General features: G+C 41.1%; 1 protein-coding gene across 1 annotated transcript in view; it reads left to right on the top strand.

The window, feature by feature from the left end:
- Positions 1 to 19,643, top strand: part of SLC35F1 (solute carrier family 35 member F1) — a 399,640-nt gene that overhangs the window by 350,090 nt on the left and 29,907 nt on the right. Inside the window, exons 4-7 of the mRNA XM_036872250.1 lie at positions 2,051 to 2,210; positions 8,535 to 8,691; positions 10,710 to 10,762; positions 17,990 to 18,144. Coding sequence (XP_036728145.1) covers positions 2,051 to 2,210; positions 8,535 to 8,691; positions 10,710 to 10,762; positions 17,990 to 18,144 — 525 coding nt within the window. The remainder of the gene's footprint in view (positions 1 to 2,050; positions 2,211 to 8,534; positions 8,692 to 10,709; positions 10,763 to 17,989; positions 18,145 to 19,643) is intronic.

Here is a 19,643-nt window from a genome sequence, read left to right as displayed (position 1 = left end):
CACCGTGTTAGGGTTAACGGTGTTAGTCAGCGTTATCATTTCCCAGTAACCTCGGGGACAGCTTACTCTTCTGATTGCTTGCTCCATTCTGCAAAGGGGAAGGCCGAGGCACGGAGGAGCATGAGGGTCTGTCCAGGTCACCAACAGCTTTTGGGATAGTGAGAATCCTAAGTGCTGTTTACAGTACCAAAAAGCCATTCTGATGGTCAGGATGCTTTGCAAATATACAAACATTTTTCAGCCTGTAATGAATGTTGGTGACTCTAATTTGCTGTTACTGATTATTAAAAATCCTTGTATGTATTTGGTCAATAACTATTCTTGGATACTTCTCATAAGCCCAGCAGGACTCTGGGTGCTGGGAATGTAGTCCTGCTCTCATGGAACTCCAGACAAGTGGGGAAGTCAGACATTATGCCAATAATTCCATATTAATTAAGAATTATTATAATTGACACTATAAAGGAGAGGTATAGGATATAGGGAAATCATCGAATAGGACCTGATCTAGCCTAGGGACCCTAGAGTCTTTCTTAAGGAGGCAGAATATAGGTGCAAGCCTGAAGAAGGAGGCAGGACTTCAAGAATTAGATGGAGCATTCCAGAAGGAGGGGGATGCATGAAGACCCGAGGCAGGAAGGAAGGGCTTGCTCCAGGTAGGAGATGATGCTAGTTTGGTCTAGGTGGCGGAAGTGGCGTGAGTAGATTTAAGAAGTGTTTAGAAGGTGAATTGGCAGGATTTAGTGATCCATAGGATATAGACAGTAAGAGTGAAGGAGTGTTAGAGATCACTGCCCTGGATCTGGCTACTGGCTGGTAGGGCCACCTGTTTAGGATTCTAGCAGAGGAGCTGTACTGTGCAGTGGGACCAGATCACCAGTTTCTCATTTGGTACATGGAGTCTGGAGTCCTGGGGGCCACCTGTGTATCTAGTGGAGACCCTGCCTCACATGGAGTAACCAGAAGTCACTACATCTTACCGAGGTGTGGTAGAGACAACCAGTTCTGTGGAGTCCAGAACATGTGTTTGGAAGCAGGGTATAGACTGGCATTGAGGTCCTCGTAATTTACAAAATGCTTCCACATGTGTTATCTTCGAGCTTCACAATGATCTTCAGAGAAAGTCAGTAGGAATTATTATCTTCATTATACTAACAGGAAATTGAGGCTTCCTGAGTTTGTGGTTTGCCCAAGGTCACACTGCTCTAAGTAAGGATCTAGTACTCACATTCAGATCTTCTGGCTCCTGACACAAAGGCCTTCCCATTTCATTATGTTGTCTCGCTGCATGACTGGGACAAACTTTCCACCATCTCTTGGGGCTTCCATTTCAGGTGGAATCTCACTATTTGCACAAAATATATAGGAAATGAAGTCAAAGATTTTTTAAATACTCTGTTCATTCTTTTTTCTCCCTCCTTTTTGTTTTTAACTTTTTTTATACAGTATTTTAAAAGTATTTGTAAACTTTTGAGATTAATATTTGCATTTACATTTATAGCGGTTTTTTTCCTATAAAGAGTGAAATTTCAAAGAGAGATTAAAGTAACTTTTATTGGTAGTGGAGAGAAAGTTCTGGGAGAAATTAAATTCAACTTTTGCCTAGATTCTAATAATTTATAAACTATTATAAGACCTCTGCCCCCTCACCTCCCATTCCCAGATCTACTCCCAGAGTGCTGGGACCATCTAAAATGGCTCCGTCTATTCTCCCCACATCTGAGTGTCCCTGTGGAGTCGGCCAGGGTGCTGAGGAAGGTGGATGCCAAGCTGCCCTGACACCATAGGGGCAGGAGAATCTTCACCACCAGCCTGTCTTATTAATTTGCCTTCTCCCCTTTTCTTCACGGCTGGGGGATGTTTAAGTAAAGTTCATGTGCATTTGTTTCAGAGTCTGTTTTAATTGCATCAATTTTGGGTCGACCCAAAAACACAGATCCAGGGGAAATGCCCTTTCTACAGAGCAAACTTATTTTTCTGACAGTTTCCATTATATGGAAAGTTTCCCTCTGAACTCCCTATTGTTGCTTCCCTCCTTCCCTCCCTGTAGCTCCTGGACTGTTTTGTGATCCCGGTTGTGATTTTGCTCTCCTGGTTCTTCCTGCTGATCCGGTACAAGGCTGTGCATTTCCTCGGCATCATCGTCTGCATCCTGGGAATGGGATGCATGGCGGGCGCAGATGTGCTTGTGGGAAGGCATCAGGGAGCAGGTGAGTCTCCGTGTTCACCGGGTTACTTGCCTCTGTGGGTGAGACCAAGGCAAGACGTGGAATGTTCACGGTTCATGGTGGAAACAAGGAACCTGGGCTTCCTACTGTCTGTGTCTTACTCGTGTTTGTTCCCTACACCTAAGACAGTGGCACATAGGAGGTGCTTCATACATATTTCTTTAGTGAACAAAGGAAGCAAAATACAGCTTTCATGCCCATTCTACAGGAACTCAGAAACATTCAGATGGTGTTTAAAGCTGAGAGTCAGGACCCACTTGGAGTATGTGTTGGGGATCAAAGCTGCCTGATCCAGACCAGCTAGTAAGAGATGGTGTCAGTGGGTCAGGCCACTCCCGAGCCACAGGGACCTTCCCCACACCCCACCTGCCAACGCCTTCTCTCCCGCGTCAGAGAAAGACTGAGCTTTCAGACTACTGGGTGAAGGTAGGTATACAGGCTTAAGAGTGGATATTTAAACTTTGGAGCCTAGATTAGGAATTCTCGATAATTTTATGAGGGAGAGCTAAGTGCAGTCTCCTCATGCATGTTTCTTGTTGGTTTATTTGTGGGGAGGTTTTGGGTGGCAGTTACAGGTCATTATCTTGTAGACCTACAAAGCTTCAAGGTTTACTCATCAAATTGCTATGAATCTTCTGAGGAGCCCTGATCCAGATTGCTTTCCAGAGGACCACTTTTAAAGCACTGTAATTCTTTAAAATGTACCAAAAATCCTTGAGTTACAGAAGGTTTCAGGGGACAAGAAAAAATTGACCTTCTTTGTTAACATCAGGAATAGGATAGAAAGTACCCACTCTTCTGTAGTTTTGGAATTGCCTTTTCTTCTAGGGAATTAGAGATAAAAAGTTAAAATTGAGGCATTTCTCTTTGAGACTAGGTCATAAGAAATACCTGAAATGAAAGTTATTTATATTTTTAAGTTCCACCATAGAACTTTATGACTGAAAGGAACCTTGTTCGGCTCATTTGTATTTGACACACAAAAACTCCAAAACATAGAGAAGCCAAGTGAGCTGCCGGAGGTCACAGAGCTGAGACTAGAACCCAAGTCTTCTGACCTCCTGGGCAGGCTTCCTTCCCTCTCCCACATTGCTGGGAGCTGAAGATAAAACACAGCGAAAGAGAGACAGCCTCTGTCCTCTCCATATGCTGCCTACACAACGTAATCAGTCCCCACCTCAACAGATGGACTAAAAATACCTATGCCAGCTTTCCCCAAATTCTGTTCTATGAAATAGTGGTTCCATGGGATATTGATATATATTACATGAAAGGCTAGTTTTTGCTCTATACCCATCATGATCCCAATATAGATCATCTCTTTGGACCAATCAGAAAATATTTTTGTCTGATACAACATGCCCAGTTGTTATAAAGTCATAATTTAATTACACTTTCTCAGCTTTGCTTGAACTGTGTAAGTACAGACTGAGCAACATGTACCCTTATTTATGAAAATTTTGCTTTGCTGAACTCTAGCTATTCACCCTGGCCATCATTTTGTATCCATAGTCAAGGAAGACAATTGTCATTATAAATCTAAATATTTACGCCCAAAATGTTAAACAAATTTGAATTGATTTCACTAGGTTGTATTCACTAATCCTGTAAAAAATGTTTTCTTGATTTCAATTGAAGTGTTAGGAAAGCGGTACTAGTACTATTTAAGAAAAAGAAAGTAAGTCCATTTGGGAGTCTTTCAAACGCGGTCATTTTTAAAAAGAGTGCAGGGCAGCTGAAACATGGTGGAGCGGAGTTTTAACTGTCCATGTGAATCTGTTTAAGGCCCACAGCATCTTTCCTGTTGTAACATATGAAGTACCAGTGTTAACAGAATTAAGTTTTTTCATTGTTGAGTACCTTCCATGCTCATCTGATGGCGCCTAACTACATGGCATAATGTCCTGACAGCAGCCCAAAGTTAGGATCCAAGGGCTCATTTTACAAAATAATGATTGGGCATGCTTACAGCTACAAAAATATTAAATTAGGCAGCAATTTAAGCTATCTTATAAAATGTCCTGAAAAAAGAAAATAACACACTGATTTTGAGGACAATATAATCTTTGTGTTCATCCCTATCAAAAATGTTCCATTTGTTACCACTCTTACCATAGAGTTGGTTCAATTGCATTAATTCGCCAGGGATGGAACTTTTCTAAAATCCTTCAGGCACTCACCAGAACTTTAATCAGGCATTCAACCCGATTTAAATTGTCATCACTGTATCAGGAAAAGATGACTGACTTAGTCCTTTTTATACTGCTTAGTCCACGGTTCTCCTTAGCTTGGGATTTTGAAAATTCTGTCCTCAAGCACTTTTGATATCAGCTGTGGAGACTCTGCCTTGGAGCCTGTGGAATGGTCTACAAAGTGGGACAGACACAAAAACACTTACATTCCAATTCTATGCTTGTCTCAGGAACAACTGATCATCCACTATAGGAGCTCCCATGCCTTTGAGCTCAGCTGAAAGAAGATGTCTTTTTCCAAGTCTGTCATTGCTAATCGGTGGGACTAATATGTGCATTCCCTCTTTGCCCACCTTCCTCCGCATTATAAGTCTCCTCTGAGAGACCAGCTCTGCATTTATTGATGCATGGGGGAAAGGCATGCAATAAAGTGGCTCCTGAGAATATGATGGATGTTGGAGGGTGTAAAAATGACTTAATAAGGCCAAAGAGATTTCTCCGTGACATTTCTACTTTCCTTGGAAAACTTATAGATATAAAAGGGAAGGTTAGAAAATAAGATTAAGATAAAACTCAATTAAAATAGATCCTTATCATAAAATGTATTTCTTGCTTTTCAAAGTATCTTCTTTCTACCACAATACATTTATTGCATCTTATAGTTCACTTATCAAAGATGTTAGATAACCATAATGACATTTTCTTTACTACCAGACATAATTTTATATTTATTTCAAAAGAGAGAAAACATTTTCAAAGAATTAGATAATTAAACATAATTTTTAAAAGTGACAATTTTATTGGTGCCAGGCACATTCCTGTACATCATCTCATTTAATCCTCCTAATTATGCAAAGAAAGTATTTTTATTCTCATTTTTACAGCTGAAGAAATCAAGGCTCAGGGAAGATAAGAAACATGTGCAAGTACACACCAGTACTAAATGGTGTGGCCTAGATGTGAAATCTTTCTGCTACACCACTTAATACTTATTCTTCCATAATTGTGACTCATGTAAGAAAGGTACCATTGTTCAACTGCAGTAAATTAGGATGAATGACTGTCCCAGATAGGCCAGAATGGAAGGGTTTCCCCAGAAGTGGGACTTTCTGTGCTAAAACCAAGAGAATCCCAGGAAAACAAAGCAGTTGGTCGTATTTAAAACTCAAAAATATTCAGTGAGATGGGTTCATTTTCATAAATTGCATTAGCACTCTTTCAACACTCTAGAATACTATAATTCACCATTTATTCTTGAAATAGTGGTAAGTAATGATTTTAAATAATATTCCCTCTTCTCCTCCCACAACCACACAGACACAAGTATCCCTCCAAACATGGTGTTTCTAGTACTTAATCAAAAATCTAATAAGGAAAACCAACTCTTGCAAAGCTGTCATGACTGGGTTGATTAGAACTAAGAAGCAATCCAAAATGAGAAATGGCCAACCCAAACAGACAGGTGGTGATTCAAAGGGAACGATTTATTCACTCTTTTTTAACCACCATTTACTGAACATTTAATAAGTGCCAGATGCTATGTTAAGCATTTTACATTATTTTGCATTTTTAAATCTTATTGACACTATTTTATGGTATCCTCGCCATAACCTCATTTTAATTAAGGAAACACAAGTCAGAAAGACTCTATAGCTTGCCCAATGTTTAACAACTAATAAGTGACAGAGATGTGATTAGAACCCATGTCTACCTGAATTGAAAGATGTCACCACTCAAAATCTTTACCATGAGATGTATTAAGACCTTTTCCATCAGCTCAACTCATTTAAACATTTATTGAGATCTTATAATGTGCCAGGATCTGTGCTAGGGACCGCAGAGAATATAAAGTGAAGTAAGTCACAGTAGGCCCTTCAACCCTACTGTATAAGAAAACAGGAAGGGGAAGACAGGCAAGTTAACAAATAATAGACGTGGAGCAAAGTGCAGTGGGGGCCATATGCAGTGACAATGGTATGAAATTCAGAGGAGAGAAAGAAGGCACTGGGTTGAATGAACTTCTCATAATTTCAAATGTGTACATTTGTCCCAAATTTGCAAATCATTATCACTCATTGTGGTTTCAACCATACGTAAATGACACACTTGCTAGATATAATTTTCCCTGTGAACTTTCAGAGAAATTGACTCTACCGTGTCAGATATCTATTGCATTAATAAGGCACGAAACATAGAGTAATATGTTGTAATTTCCAGTTAACTAGATACAAATTGTAGGTACAAAATATTATATCAAACACTGCATTATATAATATGGTTGGATAAAATCATGTCCTAGTTAGTTTAACTATATTTAATCATCTAAGATTTCATACATGCTATATGTATAGGTACCCACTTTCAAATGATTTAAAAACTGATAAATACACTTACTAGTACAATTTTAACAAGTAATATTTAATCACTTTGTTACCGATAACTTGGGAAATACTTCTAAACTTGCAGTTACACAAAATTGTATCATTATTAACAATAATTATCACTGCACTGGTGAAAATTCAAAGTACTCGGCAGTAGATTTCATATAGTCAAAGGCTTAACAGAATAGGCCATAATGATATAAATGTGGAGTTTGAAAAAGATTGTTGAGACTATTCACTGAAACAGTGTGGCCTCTTTTTAGGACTTTTAAAAGATGGACTGATGTTTCCCTAATTTCTATTAAAATAGTTTATTATAATTTAACTTTCCTGAATCTATTCATATAAAATTAATTTCATGTAACCAAGAATTCTTTCGAGCAGCACTTCCACACTTCACTAATACAACAATAATTGATATTCATAATAATGGCCCCATGTCATCACAAGACTCTGAAATGGGTCCTTATTGAAAAGTGACTGAATCATGTTCATTATAATTTTATAGTCTTAGTAATGGATACTTTTTACTTTATGGGTTATTCCGCAAATGAACTCCTTAAAATTAGAAGTTTTGTCATGATTTCCTAGTTGACACATAAAAAAAGATTCATCAGGTTGCTCTGTAATAGCAACCTTCATTTCCCTGGAAGACACACCCAGGGACACAGCCGTGAGGTCTGGTTCCTCATTGGAGCCTCCTCATGTTCTTGGGCCACCCACTCCCCATGAGCCCCGGGAGGGTTCCCAGCCCTCGCAGTTCCACGCTCTCAGCTCCATTCCCTTGAACTCCAGCAAGCTCTCCTGCCTTCCGGGGTATCTTTTCTCTCTCTGATTCTTACCAGCAGTGGGACGCTGTCTTAGAAAAAGTGACAGTAATTAGAGTGAAGAGGTCTCTCCCCAAGCCCAGCCCAGATTCTTTTATGTGAAACCTCTTCCTAGAGAATGTGCAGTGGCCCCAACTGTACAGTGAACATCTGGCTCTGCAGTTTTAGGTTGTTCCAGCTAATCTGGAAATCCAAGGCTACTCTAAGGTGGGTCTCTTCCTTAGAATCATGCTGGAGAGAGCGCCCTCCCAATCCCGCACCTCTTCTGCCCCAGAGCTGCATGTCTGCTGAGCTCCGATGAGCCAACTACAGAGGACACAGCTGGAGGCTCCTTGGGTACAAGCCCACCGTGAGGCCACCGGCTGCTGATTTCCACTGTCCTTCCCTAGCTTCACACTTCCTGGAGTGGAAAGAGTTGGCCTAAGTATAGGAAATAGCTAGGTGCGTAATTTATGAGAGATTGGACAGGAACCAAAACTAACCAAAACTGAATTTAGAACAAATAGATATTTTTATGAAAGAAGAAAAATACTAATGTGATAATGAATTACATATATTTTCACCCTTATGTTACTTACTTTAGGGGAGTTGAACATTTCAACCCATAATCCCTTTCGCTCAGACAGAAGACATGGGGCTTTATGGAGAGGGTACAATCTAGAAGAAAGTGGTCCCTTTCTTAGCTAGGGAAGACTTCTTGTTGGGGATGTAGGCAACCTTTTTGTATCACAACGTTAACTGGAGCACACATAAGCGGACTTTACTAAATCTCAGTTGGCAAAATACAGAACTTCTATAAAAATGTCAGAAAAGAATAGGCATAGGAAGCTGATTTTGCCGATGCCAGATTCTTGTTAGGAAAATTTTAATAAAGCTTCCTCTTTTTTTTTTTTTTTTGGTTCCTAGGGGAAAATAAGCTGGTAGGGGACCTTCTGGTCTTAGGGGGAGCCACGCTCTACGGTATCTCTAACGTCTGGGAAGAATACATCATCCGAACCCTGAGCCGAGTGGAATTCCTGGGAATGATTGGACTCTTCGGGGCATTTTTCAGTGGAATTCAGTTGTGAGTAAAAATAAGAAATTCAGGCAGTCGATACTCTTAGAGCTTATTCTTACAATTTGTTTTTCATTTGGGGTATGGTTGTTCACTTTATTTTACAAAAATCACAGGTAGAAACCTGTCACCAACCTCCCACATGAAATCTGAAAAACTCAATATCTTTATTAGCAAATTTCCTCCAAACTAAATGAATTTTTAATGGATATATTTAATGGACTTTGAAGATAATTTACAAGAATGCATGAGAAGTACATTGATTCTCCCAAACCAGCCAATGAGGTTTTACTTAGAGAAACAGACAAACTAAGTGTAAATGCCATGGTTTGATGCACTTCCAAAAAGGGGCATTCTGTTTACTACTGACAACCAGTAAACTAGTCTTACTAGTAACCACCACTAGAAAACTCATAGTTTAAATTTTCCTTTTATAAATTTTTTTCTTTTATTGTGCATGGATTTGCACAAGTGAACCATATTCAAATTCATCTGTTAGGGCATTCCCTGGCATCCCAGTGGTTAGGACTCAGCACTTTCACTGCCATGGCTCAGGTTCAATCCCTGGTAGGAGAACTAAGATCCCACAAGCAGTGCGGCACAGCCAAAAAAAAAAACAAACAAAAACGAAAAACAAAAACCAAATTCATCTCTTAGAAATTTAGTGTTTCCATTTTCCTTAAACGAGTGAAGATATAACACAGGCATTCACTAAGCATCAAAAAGTCAGAAACAACAATTTAGCAATAATTCTGACATTGGAACGTATAAGTCATCACTGACTAGGCCTCAGAAGTTGTTGCGAGAATAAGTGTCAAACAAAGCATAATTTTCCATCAATAAAGGCCATGGATTTTAGTTTCACATAAGAGATAAAGAAGGATAGTATAACCTCCAGTCTAATTTCAGCAAATCCCTCTCTGCAAAGCAAGTAATTCTGATTTCACCAAATCACTTTCTACAAAGTAAGTTCTTTGTACTGGGGCAATGTCTGAAATTATTTATGGAAGCTATTTTGGCATCACTTTAAACTGGTTTTGCAAATAGGCTGTTTCCAAGAATCCTCCAAACTTCGGTATCCTGAGATACAGGTGAAAAACTCCATAGCAAACAAGGCAAGGACATGGGAAGACTCCCTAAGAAAGATTTATTTTTGGTTCATTTTGAAAGCATGCTGGCATTTTAAAGTTCCTAAATTTGGTGCTTCAGCTTTGTAAGAGGAAAAGAAATAGCCTAGTTCAACTGTTCATAACCAACATTGTGTAGATGGATGGCTCATTTTATGGATTATTATTCTTGAATCCAAAAAATATCTTCAGAGATCTAGCACTCATCTGCTTCAGTTATAGGCCATTAGAGCTGACAGAGCCCTTCAGAAACACTGCTGCCAAAATAGTGGAAGTGACACATGAGTGTGTTTGGCAAATGGGATACACTGAGGGCACACTGAAACCAAAGGGACACCGGTGGAGCCGTGCCCCCTCCCCTCCTGGTCCTCTTCCAGAACAGTGGTTCTCAGAGTGTAGTTCTCTGACCAGCAGTACTGGCACCACATGAAAACTTGTCAGAAACACACATCCATGGGCCCCACCCAGATCTACTGAATCAGACTTTCGAGGGATGGGGCCCAGGAAACTGTTTTAACGTGCTCTCCAGGTGGCGGTTTTGTACATTTAAGTTTGAGAACCACTGCCCTGAAGAGTGCTTAATCAGAAAACTGATTAAACCTGCAACCTCGCCATATACTTTTGAGAAAGCATCTAAGCAAGAAGAAGCAAAGGCTAGAGGCAGACTGGGTGAGAAGGACTGCGGAGGGTCTGTGCTCCACCATGCCCACTGGCTCACTCACCAAACAAGATCCTGCAGGGATAAACCTTGGGCTGGGCTGCCTAATGAAACTTGCCTCTGCGTGATCCAGAGTAATTTTTGAAATTCAATTGATTGCTTCATGATTTGTATAAATCTGGTAAGTGAAAAAAAGAAGTAGGACGCATTGCTTATCAGGTCTGCTTTCTTTCAATTCGCAGAGCTATAATGGAGCACAAGGAGCTGTTAAAGGTGCCCTGGGATTGGCAAATAGGTAAGGGGTTTGCTCACCTGAGATGCTGTTTTTAGTAAACCTGAGAAACGTATGGAGAGTGACGGGGGTGGCGGTGAGGCACAAACAAGGAAAGGACTTAGACTGCAAGGGACAAAAGAAAAGGACACCCCCTTGTCACTTTAGGGATTCGTACACACTAGAAGAGACTGAACTGTATGATTCATAATGTTTCTTAATTGAGCCTCTGCCCATTATCATCGCCCAGATGCCATTAGTGTAGACACAGAAGTATGTTATTAGGTTAAAGACCAGCTGGAAAGAAAAAGTGCCCCGAGGCAGTGGTGAGACACAAATGACAGCAATTTGCTCCAGCTGAGAAACACCAAACTGACGTGATCATTAAAAAGTGGCACTTTAGTAAAGGAAAAAAACTGAACTTAACAAAAAGGCACAAAAGAAAACAAGGTAATGGGCATTCTGAACCCATAAAAACCTTTTCAGAAGGGAGCAGTTTGCACAAAAGACATGGTTAATTGATCTCCAGATGGACTTGGTGGAAAATACCAGACAGACTTTGAGCTACTTAATAGCCAGAGCATCTAGATGCCACCTGTTTCTAAAGTCACTTTTCTCTAAAAAAAATTTAGGACAAGGATTTAAGATCCCAGGTGATGCTCTAATAATGATCACTCAGCAAGCCCTAGACGGGACTGACCTACCCTCAGCCCTGAAATATCCCCTCAGTGTCTATACCAAGACACCTGGGTTCCAGCAGTGAGCACAGAGTTTGGCTTATGGGCATGCTTGGGAAGTGTGTGCCCAGGTGAAAATACAGGCGGTTCCCCACTCTGAAGCTGGCCGTTTGAGCCATCTCCAGCTTCTATGAGCTTTCATGGAACTGACAGCTTCAGTCAAATTCTGCTTCTCCGAACAAGGACAACAGTGACATAAAGCTCCCTGCGTCACTTTACCTACCCTTGACCCTGAAGCATCCAGGGTTGACTTGCTGCTGACAGAATGGCCTCTGAAGGCACAGCAGGTGCTACAGAATTATGCACGACTGCCCCTGGGGTTATCTCTAGTGACTTCAAGGGCTCCCCAGCCCTTGTGTCTGTCACAGAGTCCTGCCGTTTAATTTCTCCCGAGATGATACAATTAAGTGAAAATCAATAGAGAGAAGGGATTGTAGGGAGGAGAGGAAGGCGGCTGGGAAAGGAAGCCAGCTGCAGGTTACAGCTGCATTGACCTTTGTGATTCTCAGAGCCAGGATGTTACCTGTGCTTGGTAACACTTCACACGCACTGGTCCATGAGTATAAATTAATTTTATATTAATAGTAGTAGCACTAATAAAAAATAATTTGTCCTCTAATTATGTGGATGTCACGTGCATGTCCACCAAGGTTCTGTTATAATTCGGTGTTAGTTAAATATGTCATCAAAAGGTAGTTTTATTCTGAGCCCTCGTATTGCCATTAAAATGTCAATCTCCTGTGGTCCAAGATGATGAAGGGAACACATCATAAAACCATTCGTTTAAGTTCTGACTGGAAATGAGGCTCAGGTGGTCTAGAAAAGGAACCAAATATTCATCTTTTCTTTCAGAAGCACGGGTACGGGTTGAGTGTTTTTACACCATGGCCATCTTTGTCCTCCTACCTCATCCTGACCTACTACAATGTTCTACTGCTTGGTTCAGTTCTAGGCACATAAAATTCAGTGAATAAATGTTTATTAAATGAGCGAATGAATGACAAGCAAAGGAGACGGGCTGTCCTGCCCTCTCTTATCTTACAAAAATATAGACAAAAGGGGAAGCGGTGGAGACAGGGCAGGAGGCTTAGGCTTGGCATTGCACTTTCTTTCTGGGAAACCAGGAGATGGCGTAGCAGCTACTGGAACTCATGGACCCTAGAGGCAAGGAGGCATCAAGGGGATCAGCCTCCCATCAAGGCCTCCCCATGCTCCACGGGAAATCACCCAAGAGTGCCAAGCTCTTATTTATCACTGTGTCTTGGTGGAGCGCTCCCAGTGTCTTAGTTAAGAAACCAAAATCCAAGACTATATCTCCCAGTATCTGTCGATGCGTTTCTCTCCCTTCCCTCTCTCCACATCAGTAATCCCCATCATATAGTCTCTTGGACAGCTCCTATGGTTGCCATTTTATCAAAGTAAAAAGATTTTTTTTCAATGGAGCAAGTGGGGTAATAAACATGTTTCATATTTTCTGGATTTGGAAAGCATTTTTTAACAGATTCTGTTATTTTCTAATAATATTGGCCAATTGCAAGATACAAAGAGTAATTAAAAGCAAGAAGATAACATTCATTTATTGATGCTGTTTGTTTTTATTTCTTTGCTTTACTCTACTGAACAGAATGACTGGGTCTGGTTATGTAATCATGAAACTCAAGTGAAATGTAAGACCTAATAGAGCTAAAATGTCCTGCTGTGGAACAGGTGGACAGATTAGTCAGAAATCTAATAACTAGCTTAAGCGTTCCCTTTATCCCATTTGCCATATTGTGTTGAAGGACGTGTGAACAAGTGTTAGCTGACGTGCAAGTCCAGCGTCAGAGGAAGAAAAAGTGTGCAGTGGGTCAGCCAACGCCAGTTCGTGGTGCGCTGGGGCTTCACTTTTCTTGCCGTGGGTGATGCTTGCTTTGGTTTTGGTTTTGGTTTTGTCCTAGAGTCCAAAACAAGAGATTTGACCTTTCCCTGAAGGTGCAGTAATGGGACCACAGAGCAGGAAAGACCTTAAAGATCATTAAGAATACAGCCTTTCTTTTTACCGATGCTGAGCTGGAGGCCTGGGGAACTGAGGCCGCTCCTCTGGGCTCACGGCTGCCTGTGGTGGGACTAATTTGCACTCTCTGAGTCATCCCCCAAGCCTGGTGCCTTAGTGCATATGTCCTGAGAAACCATCTTACCTCACTTTTATTTTTAAGAATTAAAAATAATGTTTTAAAAATCTAGTCTAGTCAAAGGAAAGTAAAAGAACACCAGTGACACCATTGGGATCCCAAAGAAAGTGATGAGATAAAAATATGCAGCATACACAGACACGTACTATATACATGTATATACCATATCCATCATATATAAGCATATATAGCACATATCACATGATGTATCATCTATATATGATGTGTATATATCATATATAAAATGAGATGCTCATTACAGTCAAATAGGATGGCTCATCCAAGCCCCATTTCTCTTCATAATAATTAGACAACATAGGTTAGTAGTATGTGCTCAGAATTTAAATTCAGGCAGCCTGAGTGACCTGAGGGCAAGCTACTCAACCTCTATAAGCTTGTCTTCTGCCTGTTTGCTCACAGATCTCTTTCTTACCGTTACTCTGCTCTTCATTGCAGAGGCTGACGACTGACTCATGCAAAACAAACAGTGCTTCCCAGGCTGCTTTGTTAACTGGCTTTCAGTTAGATGTGGCCAATGGGAAGCAGTAGAAGGGGACTGGAGGGTGGGAGAAAGAAAGAAACCACGGAGTGTCTCCTTCTTTCAGGTCAGGTCTCTAGAAATGGCTGTGTCCTCTGATTATTCCTCTGCTGGGCTTCCCTGACTTCTGACCTCTGGTAACATGGCCTCGTCCCTGGATCCCTCTGGCTCCAGGGGTGTGAATAATTTACTGCTATTGCTAATGTCTGGGTTGCCTCACCATCCCTGTTTCCCCATCACCCGTTCAAACACCTTTTTAACTTGTGCCCCATATTATATTTCCTCTTTTGAACATGGTATGGACTGCGTTTTTGGACTGATACACTCTATAAGCCTATTTCCTCACGTGTGTAAAGAGGATAACAATAGCAATGGCAGCAATGGCATTATACTGTTATGGAGATTAATTAATGTACATAAAGTATATGACACATAGCAAGTGCTCAATCAGTATTAGCTGGTAGTATTCTTTCCAATTTCTTCAGCTTAAATCTCTTTAGTGCGTGAGGACAAGTTCTACCAAATTCTGTCTTTAGTGAGAGGGAAATCATTTCAAATAAGAAATGGTTATACATATACTTTGTTAATGTAGTTATTGCACCCATCATGTGGTTGTCAGTCAAAAAGTAATTCAGTCCGTTTGTTTGATCATGTCGATCGATTGTTTGAAAACCCCACATGCACAGCAAGTTGGGCCTTCAGATGCATCACTTACGTCCATTAACTAGCTAATGTCCATCTAAGAACAACAAATCAGTAAATTGCAGCAATACTGCATTCCCACTCTCCGCTTAATCATGTGTTCATTTGGGTGACCATGCTTTGCTCACAAAACAGGATATTCACACACAAGAACATTGGTTGACCCAGCAAAGTGATTGACTATGATGGTGTATATATTTCACTCCTATCCCTCTAAATTTAATTTCTGCAGTTTTTAAGAACAGGTCTAGAGTGTTTAAGCTTGGAGCATCTCAAGGTAGCCTGATGAGTAGAGTGAAACTCTGCTGTGTATCTATTTTCTTACACTCCTTGACTCACCACTTTGCTTGTAAAGTCACACCTCTTCTCTGAGCTGCCAATTGTATATCCACTCCCTACTGGATAAATCCTTTTGGATGATGCGTAAGCATCTAACACCTACCGTGTTCAAAATAGAGCTTTTTATTTCCCCTGAAAACCTGGTCCTCCTGCTCAGTTCTCTCCATCTCAGTAAATGGCATCATAATTCACCCAGTTTCTAAATTAGCCAGAGCCCATGTGAACCCATAGGTGTCTTTGACGCTGTCCTTTTCCTCACTACCCACATCCAGTCTACCAGCAGGGCGTGTTGAGTCTTCGCAGACCAGCCACTTCCCTTCGTCTCCACTGCCACTCCGAGCAAAGCCACCAGCATCTCTTGCCTGGGCTGAGACCCTGCACTCCTCACTGGTCCCCTCCGTGCTTTTCTCCTTCAGTTCCTTCTCCTCACAGTAGCCAAAGTCATCTTTTAGAAATGTAGATCAGACGTTAGCCACCTGCTATGAACTCCTCAGTGGCTTCCCATTACAACTAGAAAAAGATCGATTTCTTTCTAAGACCTACAAAACCCCACATAATCCAGCCCCTGCCTAATTTTCCAACCTCCTCTCTTATCACTGCCTCACTCTGTTCATCCTGCTCAGATATTCTGGCCTCTGGCAGCTCCTGGAACCCATCAGGGTCTTTTCATTTGTAGGTCCTCCTGCCTAAATTATTTTTCCCCTGGCAATCTCCTTTAGTCCTTCAGCATTCAAGGTAAGTGCCACCTCCACCCCTCCTAAAGCAAGCCCCCTGTCATTCCTCATAGGAACCCTTTTCTTCCTTCATAGTACTAATACCAGCTCTAAGCTTCCTGTCTATCCTGTTTTCCATTGTATTGCTAACCCATAGCAGAGTCCCTAGAGCCTAGTAGGTATTCAGTGAATACATGGGTGAATAATTGAGTGAATGTAAAACATCAGATCTCACATGTGAGAGTCCATAGTGTGCTAGGTAAAGTGATGGGAGGGTAGGATTGTGGAACTTCCTAGCCCAGTCATGTATAATCGAAAAAATAAAAATTTTTAAGGCTCTGGTTCCTGGACTATGTTCTGATCAAGTTTGATTACTTTTAGTGGATTAATTTAGGATATATTTTATCCCTAGTCTGTTCATCTCAGATTCCTTAAAGGAATACTGAATTAATTTTTATGTCTTTTCATGTATTAATCATAGGTTATTTAATATTGCATTTTTAGTAACTTGGTTAAAAGGAAAATGAATTATAAGTAGCATGAAACCCAAGTACAGGAAAATTGAACATTTAGGGAATTAAAGCTTTGGATGGGGAGCCAAAAGCCATCTGACATTACCATGACAGAATATCCACGAGAGGACTTGTATAATTTACTGAACGAGAAAAGTGATTATTCCAGTTTCCTCTTAGGGCATTTCCACCACACTAGAGGGGGCTGTTGTACTGAGTTTGCTTACTTAGTGTTCAAAATAAAATTCTTATATAGACTTGGCATGGCTTTCCTGAAACTTTCCTCAAATATCAGAAACATATAGAATAATGATTCATGCCCTGAAATGCTTTTCATATGGGAAAACCAAATTTCTCCATGGAGGGATCCCTGTTCTTCACAGTCAAAGGGACTGCATGTCTAGTACCTACCAAATCCTCCAAAATTCATAGGACTCAAGGGAAGTAATCTGCCCACAGCCTGAAGCAGACACATGTAATCAAGGTTCCTTTGGAAATGTTGGATATTTTATTATATAAAAATGCCCAGAGATCCACTGAATCGCATTACTTATGCTTATTCTATGCCTTATTCTTTCAAGGTAGAGAAATGAGCATAATTTTTCTACATTTGTGTTACGTCAACATCTAGGAAGTGATGAACCAAACTCTAGATTTAGCCATAATCTTCTGTTTGGGACTCAACAAAATTATGTACTTATGGAATTAGTATTAACAATTGTGTATCTAGTTATAATGAGAGACAGAGAAAGAGAGAGAGAATTTCAGAGGATGAGGGACTGATCATATAGCATTTTAAGGGCATTTTTTTCGTCTTTTTTATCTTTCTGTTTTGCAAAACTTCGTTCTTTGATGGTCTACAAAGCATTTACCTATCTATTTCTAAAACAGCAGAGCCTGCATGTGAGAGCTCACGGTATGCTAGGAAGAGTGATGGTGGAATAGGACTCTGGTATTGGCGGTAGGGCTGAGCAGGATTCACAGATCTGGAAGAAACTGACAGATCATCTTGTGTCAAAGCAATGAAGTGATTTGCCCAAGGTCACACAGTTAGGACTTCAGTGCAGTACTCGGACTTAGTCCACATCTCTTTGTCATGTAAGCCCTTCCATTTTAAGGACTGTGTAGTTATTCATCATTGTGGGCAATACATGACACCAAGTAATTTCGTTCCTATGTTGCAAATAAAAAAGAAATGAAAAAAGTTTTAAAAGACATGGGTACTAGAAACTACTTACAGCACAACCAGAAATAGAATTTAGAAGACTTGACCCTATGTTCTGACTGTAGCCACTAAGAGTTACTCCTTCCCGGAAGAAGCAAAACATCATATATGTGTGAGAAGCATGTGGTTTTTGTTCCACGTGCAGATTTTCACTTTTTGCTTTATGTTTTAGCTATGTATTGCCCAATAATAAACATCCGTTAATAGAGTGAAAGATAAGTCGGGGGGCACCATTCCCCTTCCTTCACCCACTGTGGATCCACAGAGGCCCTGGAAGAGGCTGTGACGTCGCCTCTCTTTCCTCTCCCCATCAGGACTGCTCTACGTTGGCTTTAGTGCCTGCATGTTTGGTCTCTACAGCTTCATGCCAGTGGTCATAAAGAAAACCAGCGCCACTTCGGTCAACCTCTCCCTGCTCACCGCAGATCTGTACAGCTTGTTCTGTGGATTGTTTCTCTTCCACTACAAGGTAAGTGGAGTCAGTGCTCCTTTCTGAAGATGATACTTTGTAGGAAGGAATGCATATAGGTAGGAATACTCTGCTGCGGAATGGCCCCAATTCTGTGATTTTGCATTGAGAAGCAGGAATGCACCTCTGTGTGCTAACCCCTATGACCTGGGAATTCACATTCCAACTGTAAGACTGAAGCAACATTTTGTCATAAGAGACTAGTCACTACAGACATTTGATAGTGAAAGATAAGAAACAGCTCTAGAGGGAAAGGCTTTCAAATAATGGGGGACAGTTTTTCTGACATCATTCACCCCAGAAGCTACTCTTTTTCCAGCCTAAAGCTAGGGAGACTTGTACAATCCTCAAACTATAGCTGCCAAATGGATTCTGCCAAAGGCATCGGAAGAGTGTATTCTCATTGGAGAAAAGACACAGTTCCTGCAGTTTCTGTTTTGCATGTATTTTTATAGCAAATATGAATGGAAAATGCTAATGCATTCAAAATAGTTTCTATTATATCAGCCCTAAAGGAGAAACTATTCAGTACCGAGATGGCAGTCTCTTCAAGTGTAAGACTCTACCCACATCCTCACCTGAGGCAGGTGTGACATTGGTTATGGCCCACTGAGGTGTGCTATGAGAGGCTATTTTTAAAACACTACACTCACTGATTCATTAACAATTGACTAGAGTTGGTATGTGAGAAGAGACCCGCTTGATAAGAGTCAGTGGAGACTATGACCAGTGTGAAAAAGGACGAGTAAGGGATATCCAAACAGATAAGACCAAATTAGGACAGGCCAAAGAAGAAGAGACAGAAGAAAAGAGGCGCTGCTCTGGGCCACTTCTAGCCAAGTGCTTCACCAGCAGTATTACAGGTAATGTCATCCTCTCACGGATGTGGCCAGTTGATAGGGCATCTTGGTGGGCAGGGCATCTTCAACCAGGTCACACTGGGTTTGGAGGTTCCCGGAGAAGTGCTGAGCTGGAGGGAGTATGTACTTGAGATGATGACCAGAGGCCAAGCAGCAGAAGTGAATGGTCAGAAATATCACTGTGCTAAGCCAAAATCATAGCCAAGAAACAGACCAAGAAGAGCAGACACGGGTGGAAAAGAGGTCACAAACAAGGTTGGCAGCTGGGAGGACCAGAAGCAGATCTGGAAGATGAGAGGTGAAGAAAGCAACCATGGCAGCAGATAGGGATGAAATGCTGAGTCCCTGTTTTACAGGGAAACTTCTGCCAAGCGTGGTGGCAAAAATGGCAGCTTAAAGAAATTGTCTATTGCTGGACAGCATTTGTACGTTGTTGGTAATTTGTTTTGTCTAGTTGGTGCAATCTGTTTCCTGAGTGCACCCTGGTCCTCATAAGGGTAAAAAGTAAAGTCTCAGCATGTTCCCCCCATTGCTCCCCACCACAGTGTTAGGAGGACCACCTTCCCTCAGAATCCCCCTCCAAACACACCCAATTCTTTTCCAGAGCCCTGGGGACTGCTCAGCCGGGGTCTCATCAGT

This window comes from Balaenoptera musculus, chromosome 12 (assembly GCF_009873245.2).
Source record: "Balaenoptera musculus isolate JJ_BM4_2016_0621 chromosome 12, mBalMus1.pri.v3, whole genome shotgun sequence".
Classification (NCBI taxonomy): domain Eukaryota; kingdom Metazoa; phylum Chordata; class Mammalia; order Artiodactyla; family Balaenopteridae; genus Balaenoptera; species Balaenoptera musculus.
This window is presented reverse-complemented; position numbering and strand designations above follow the sequence as displayed.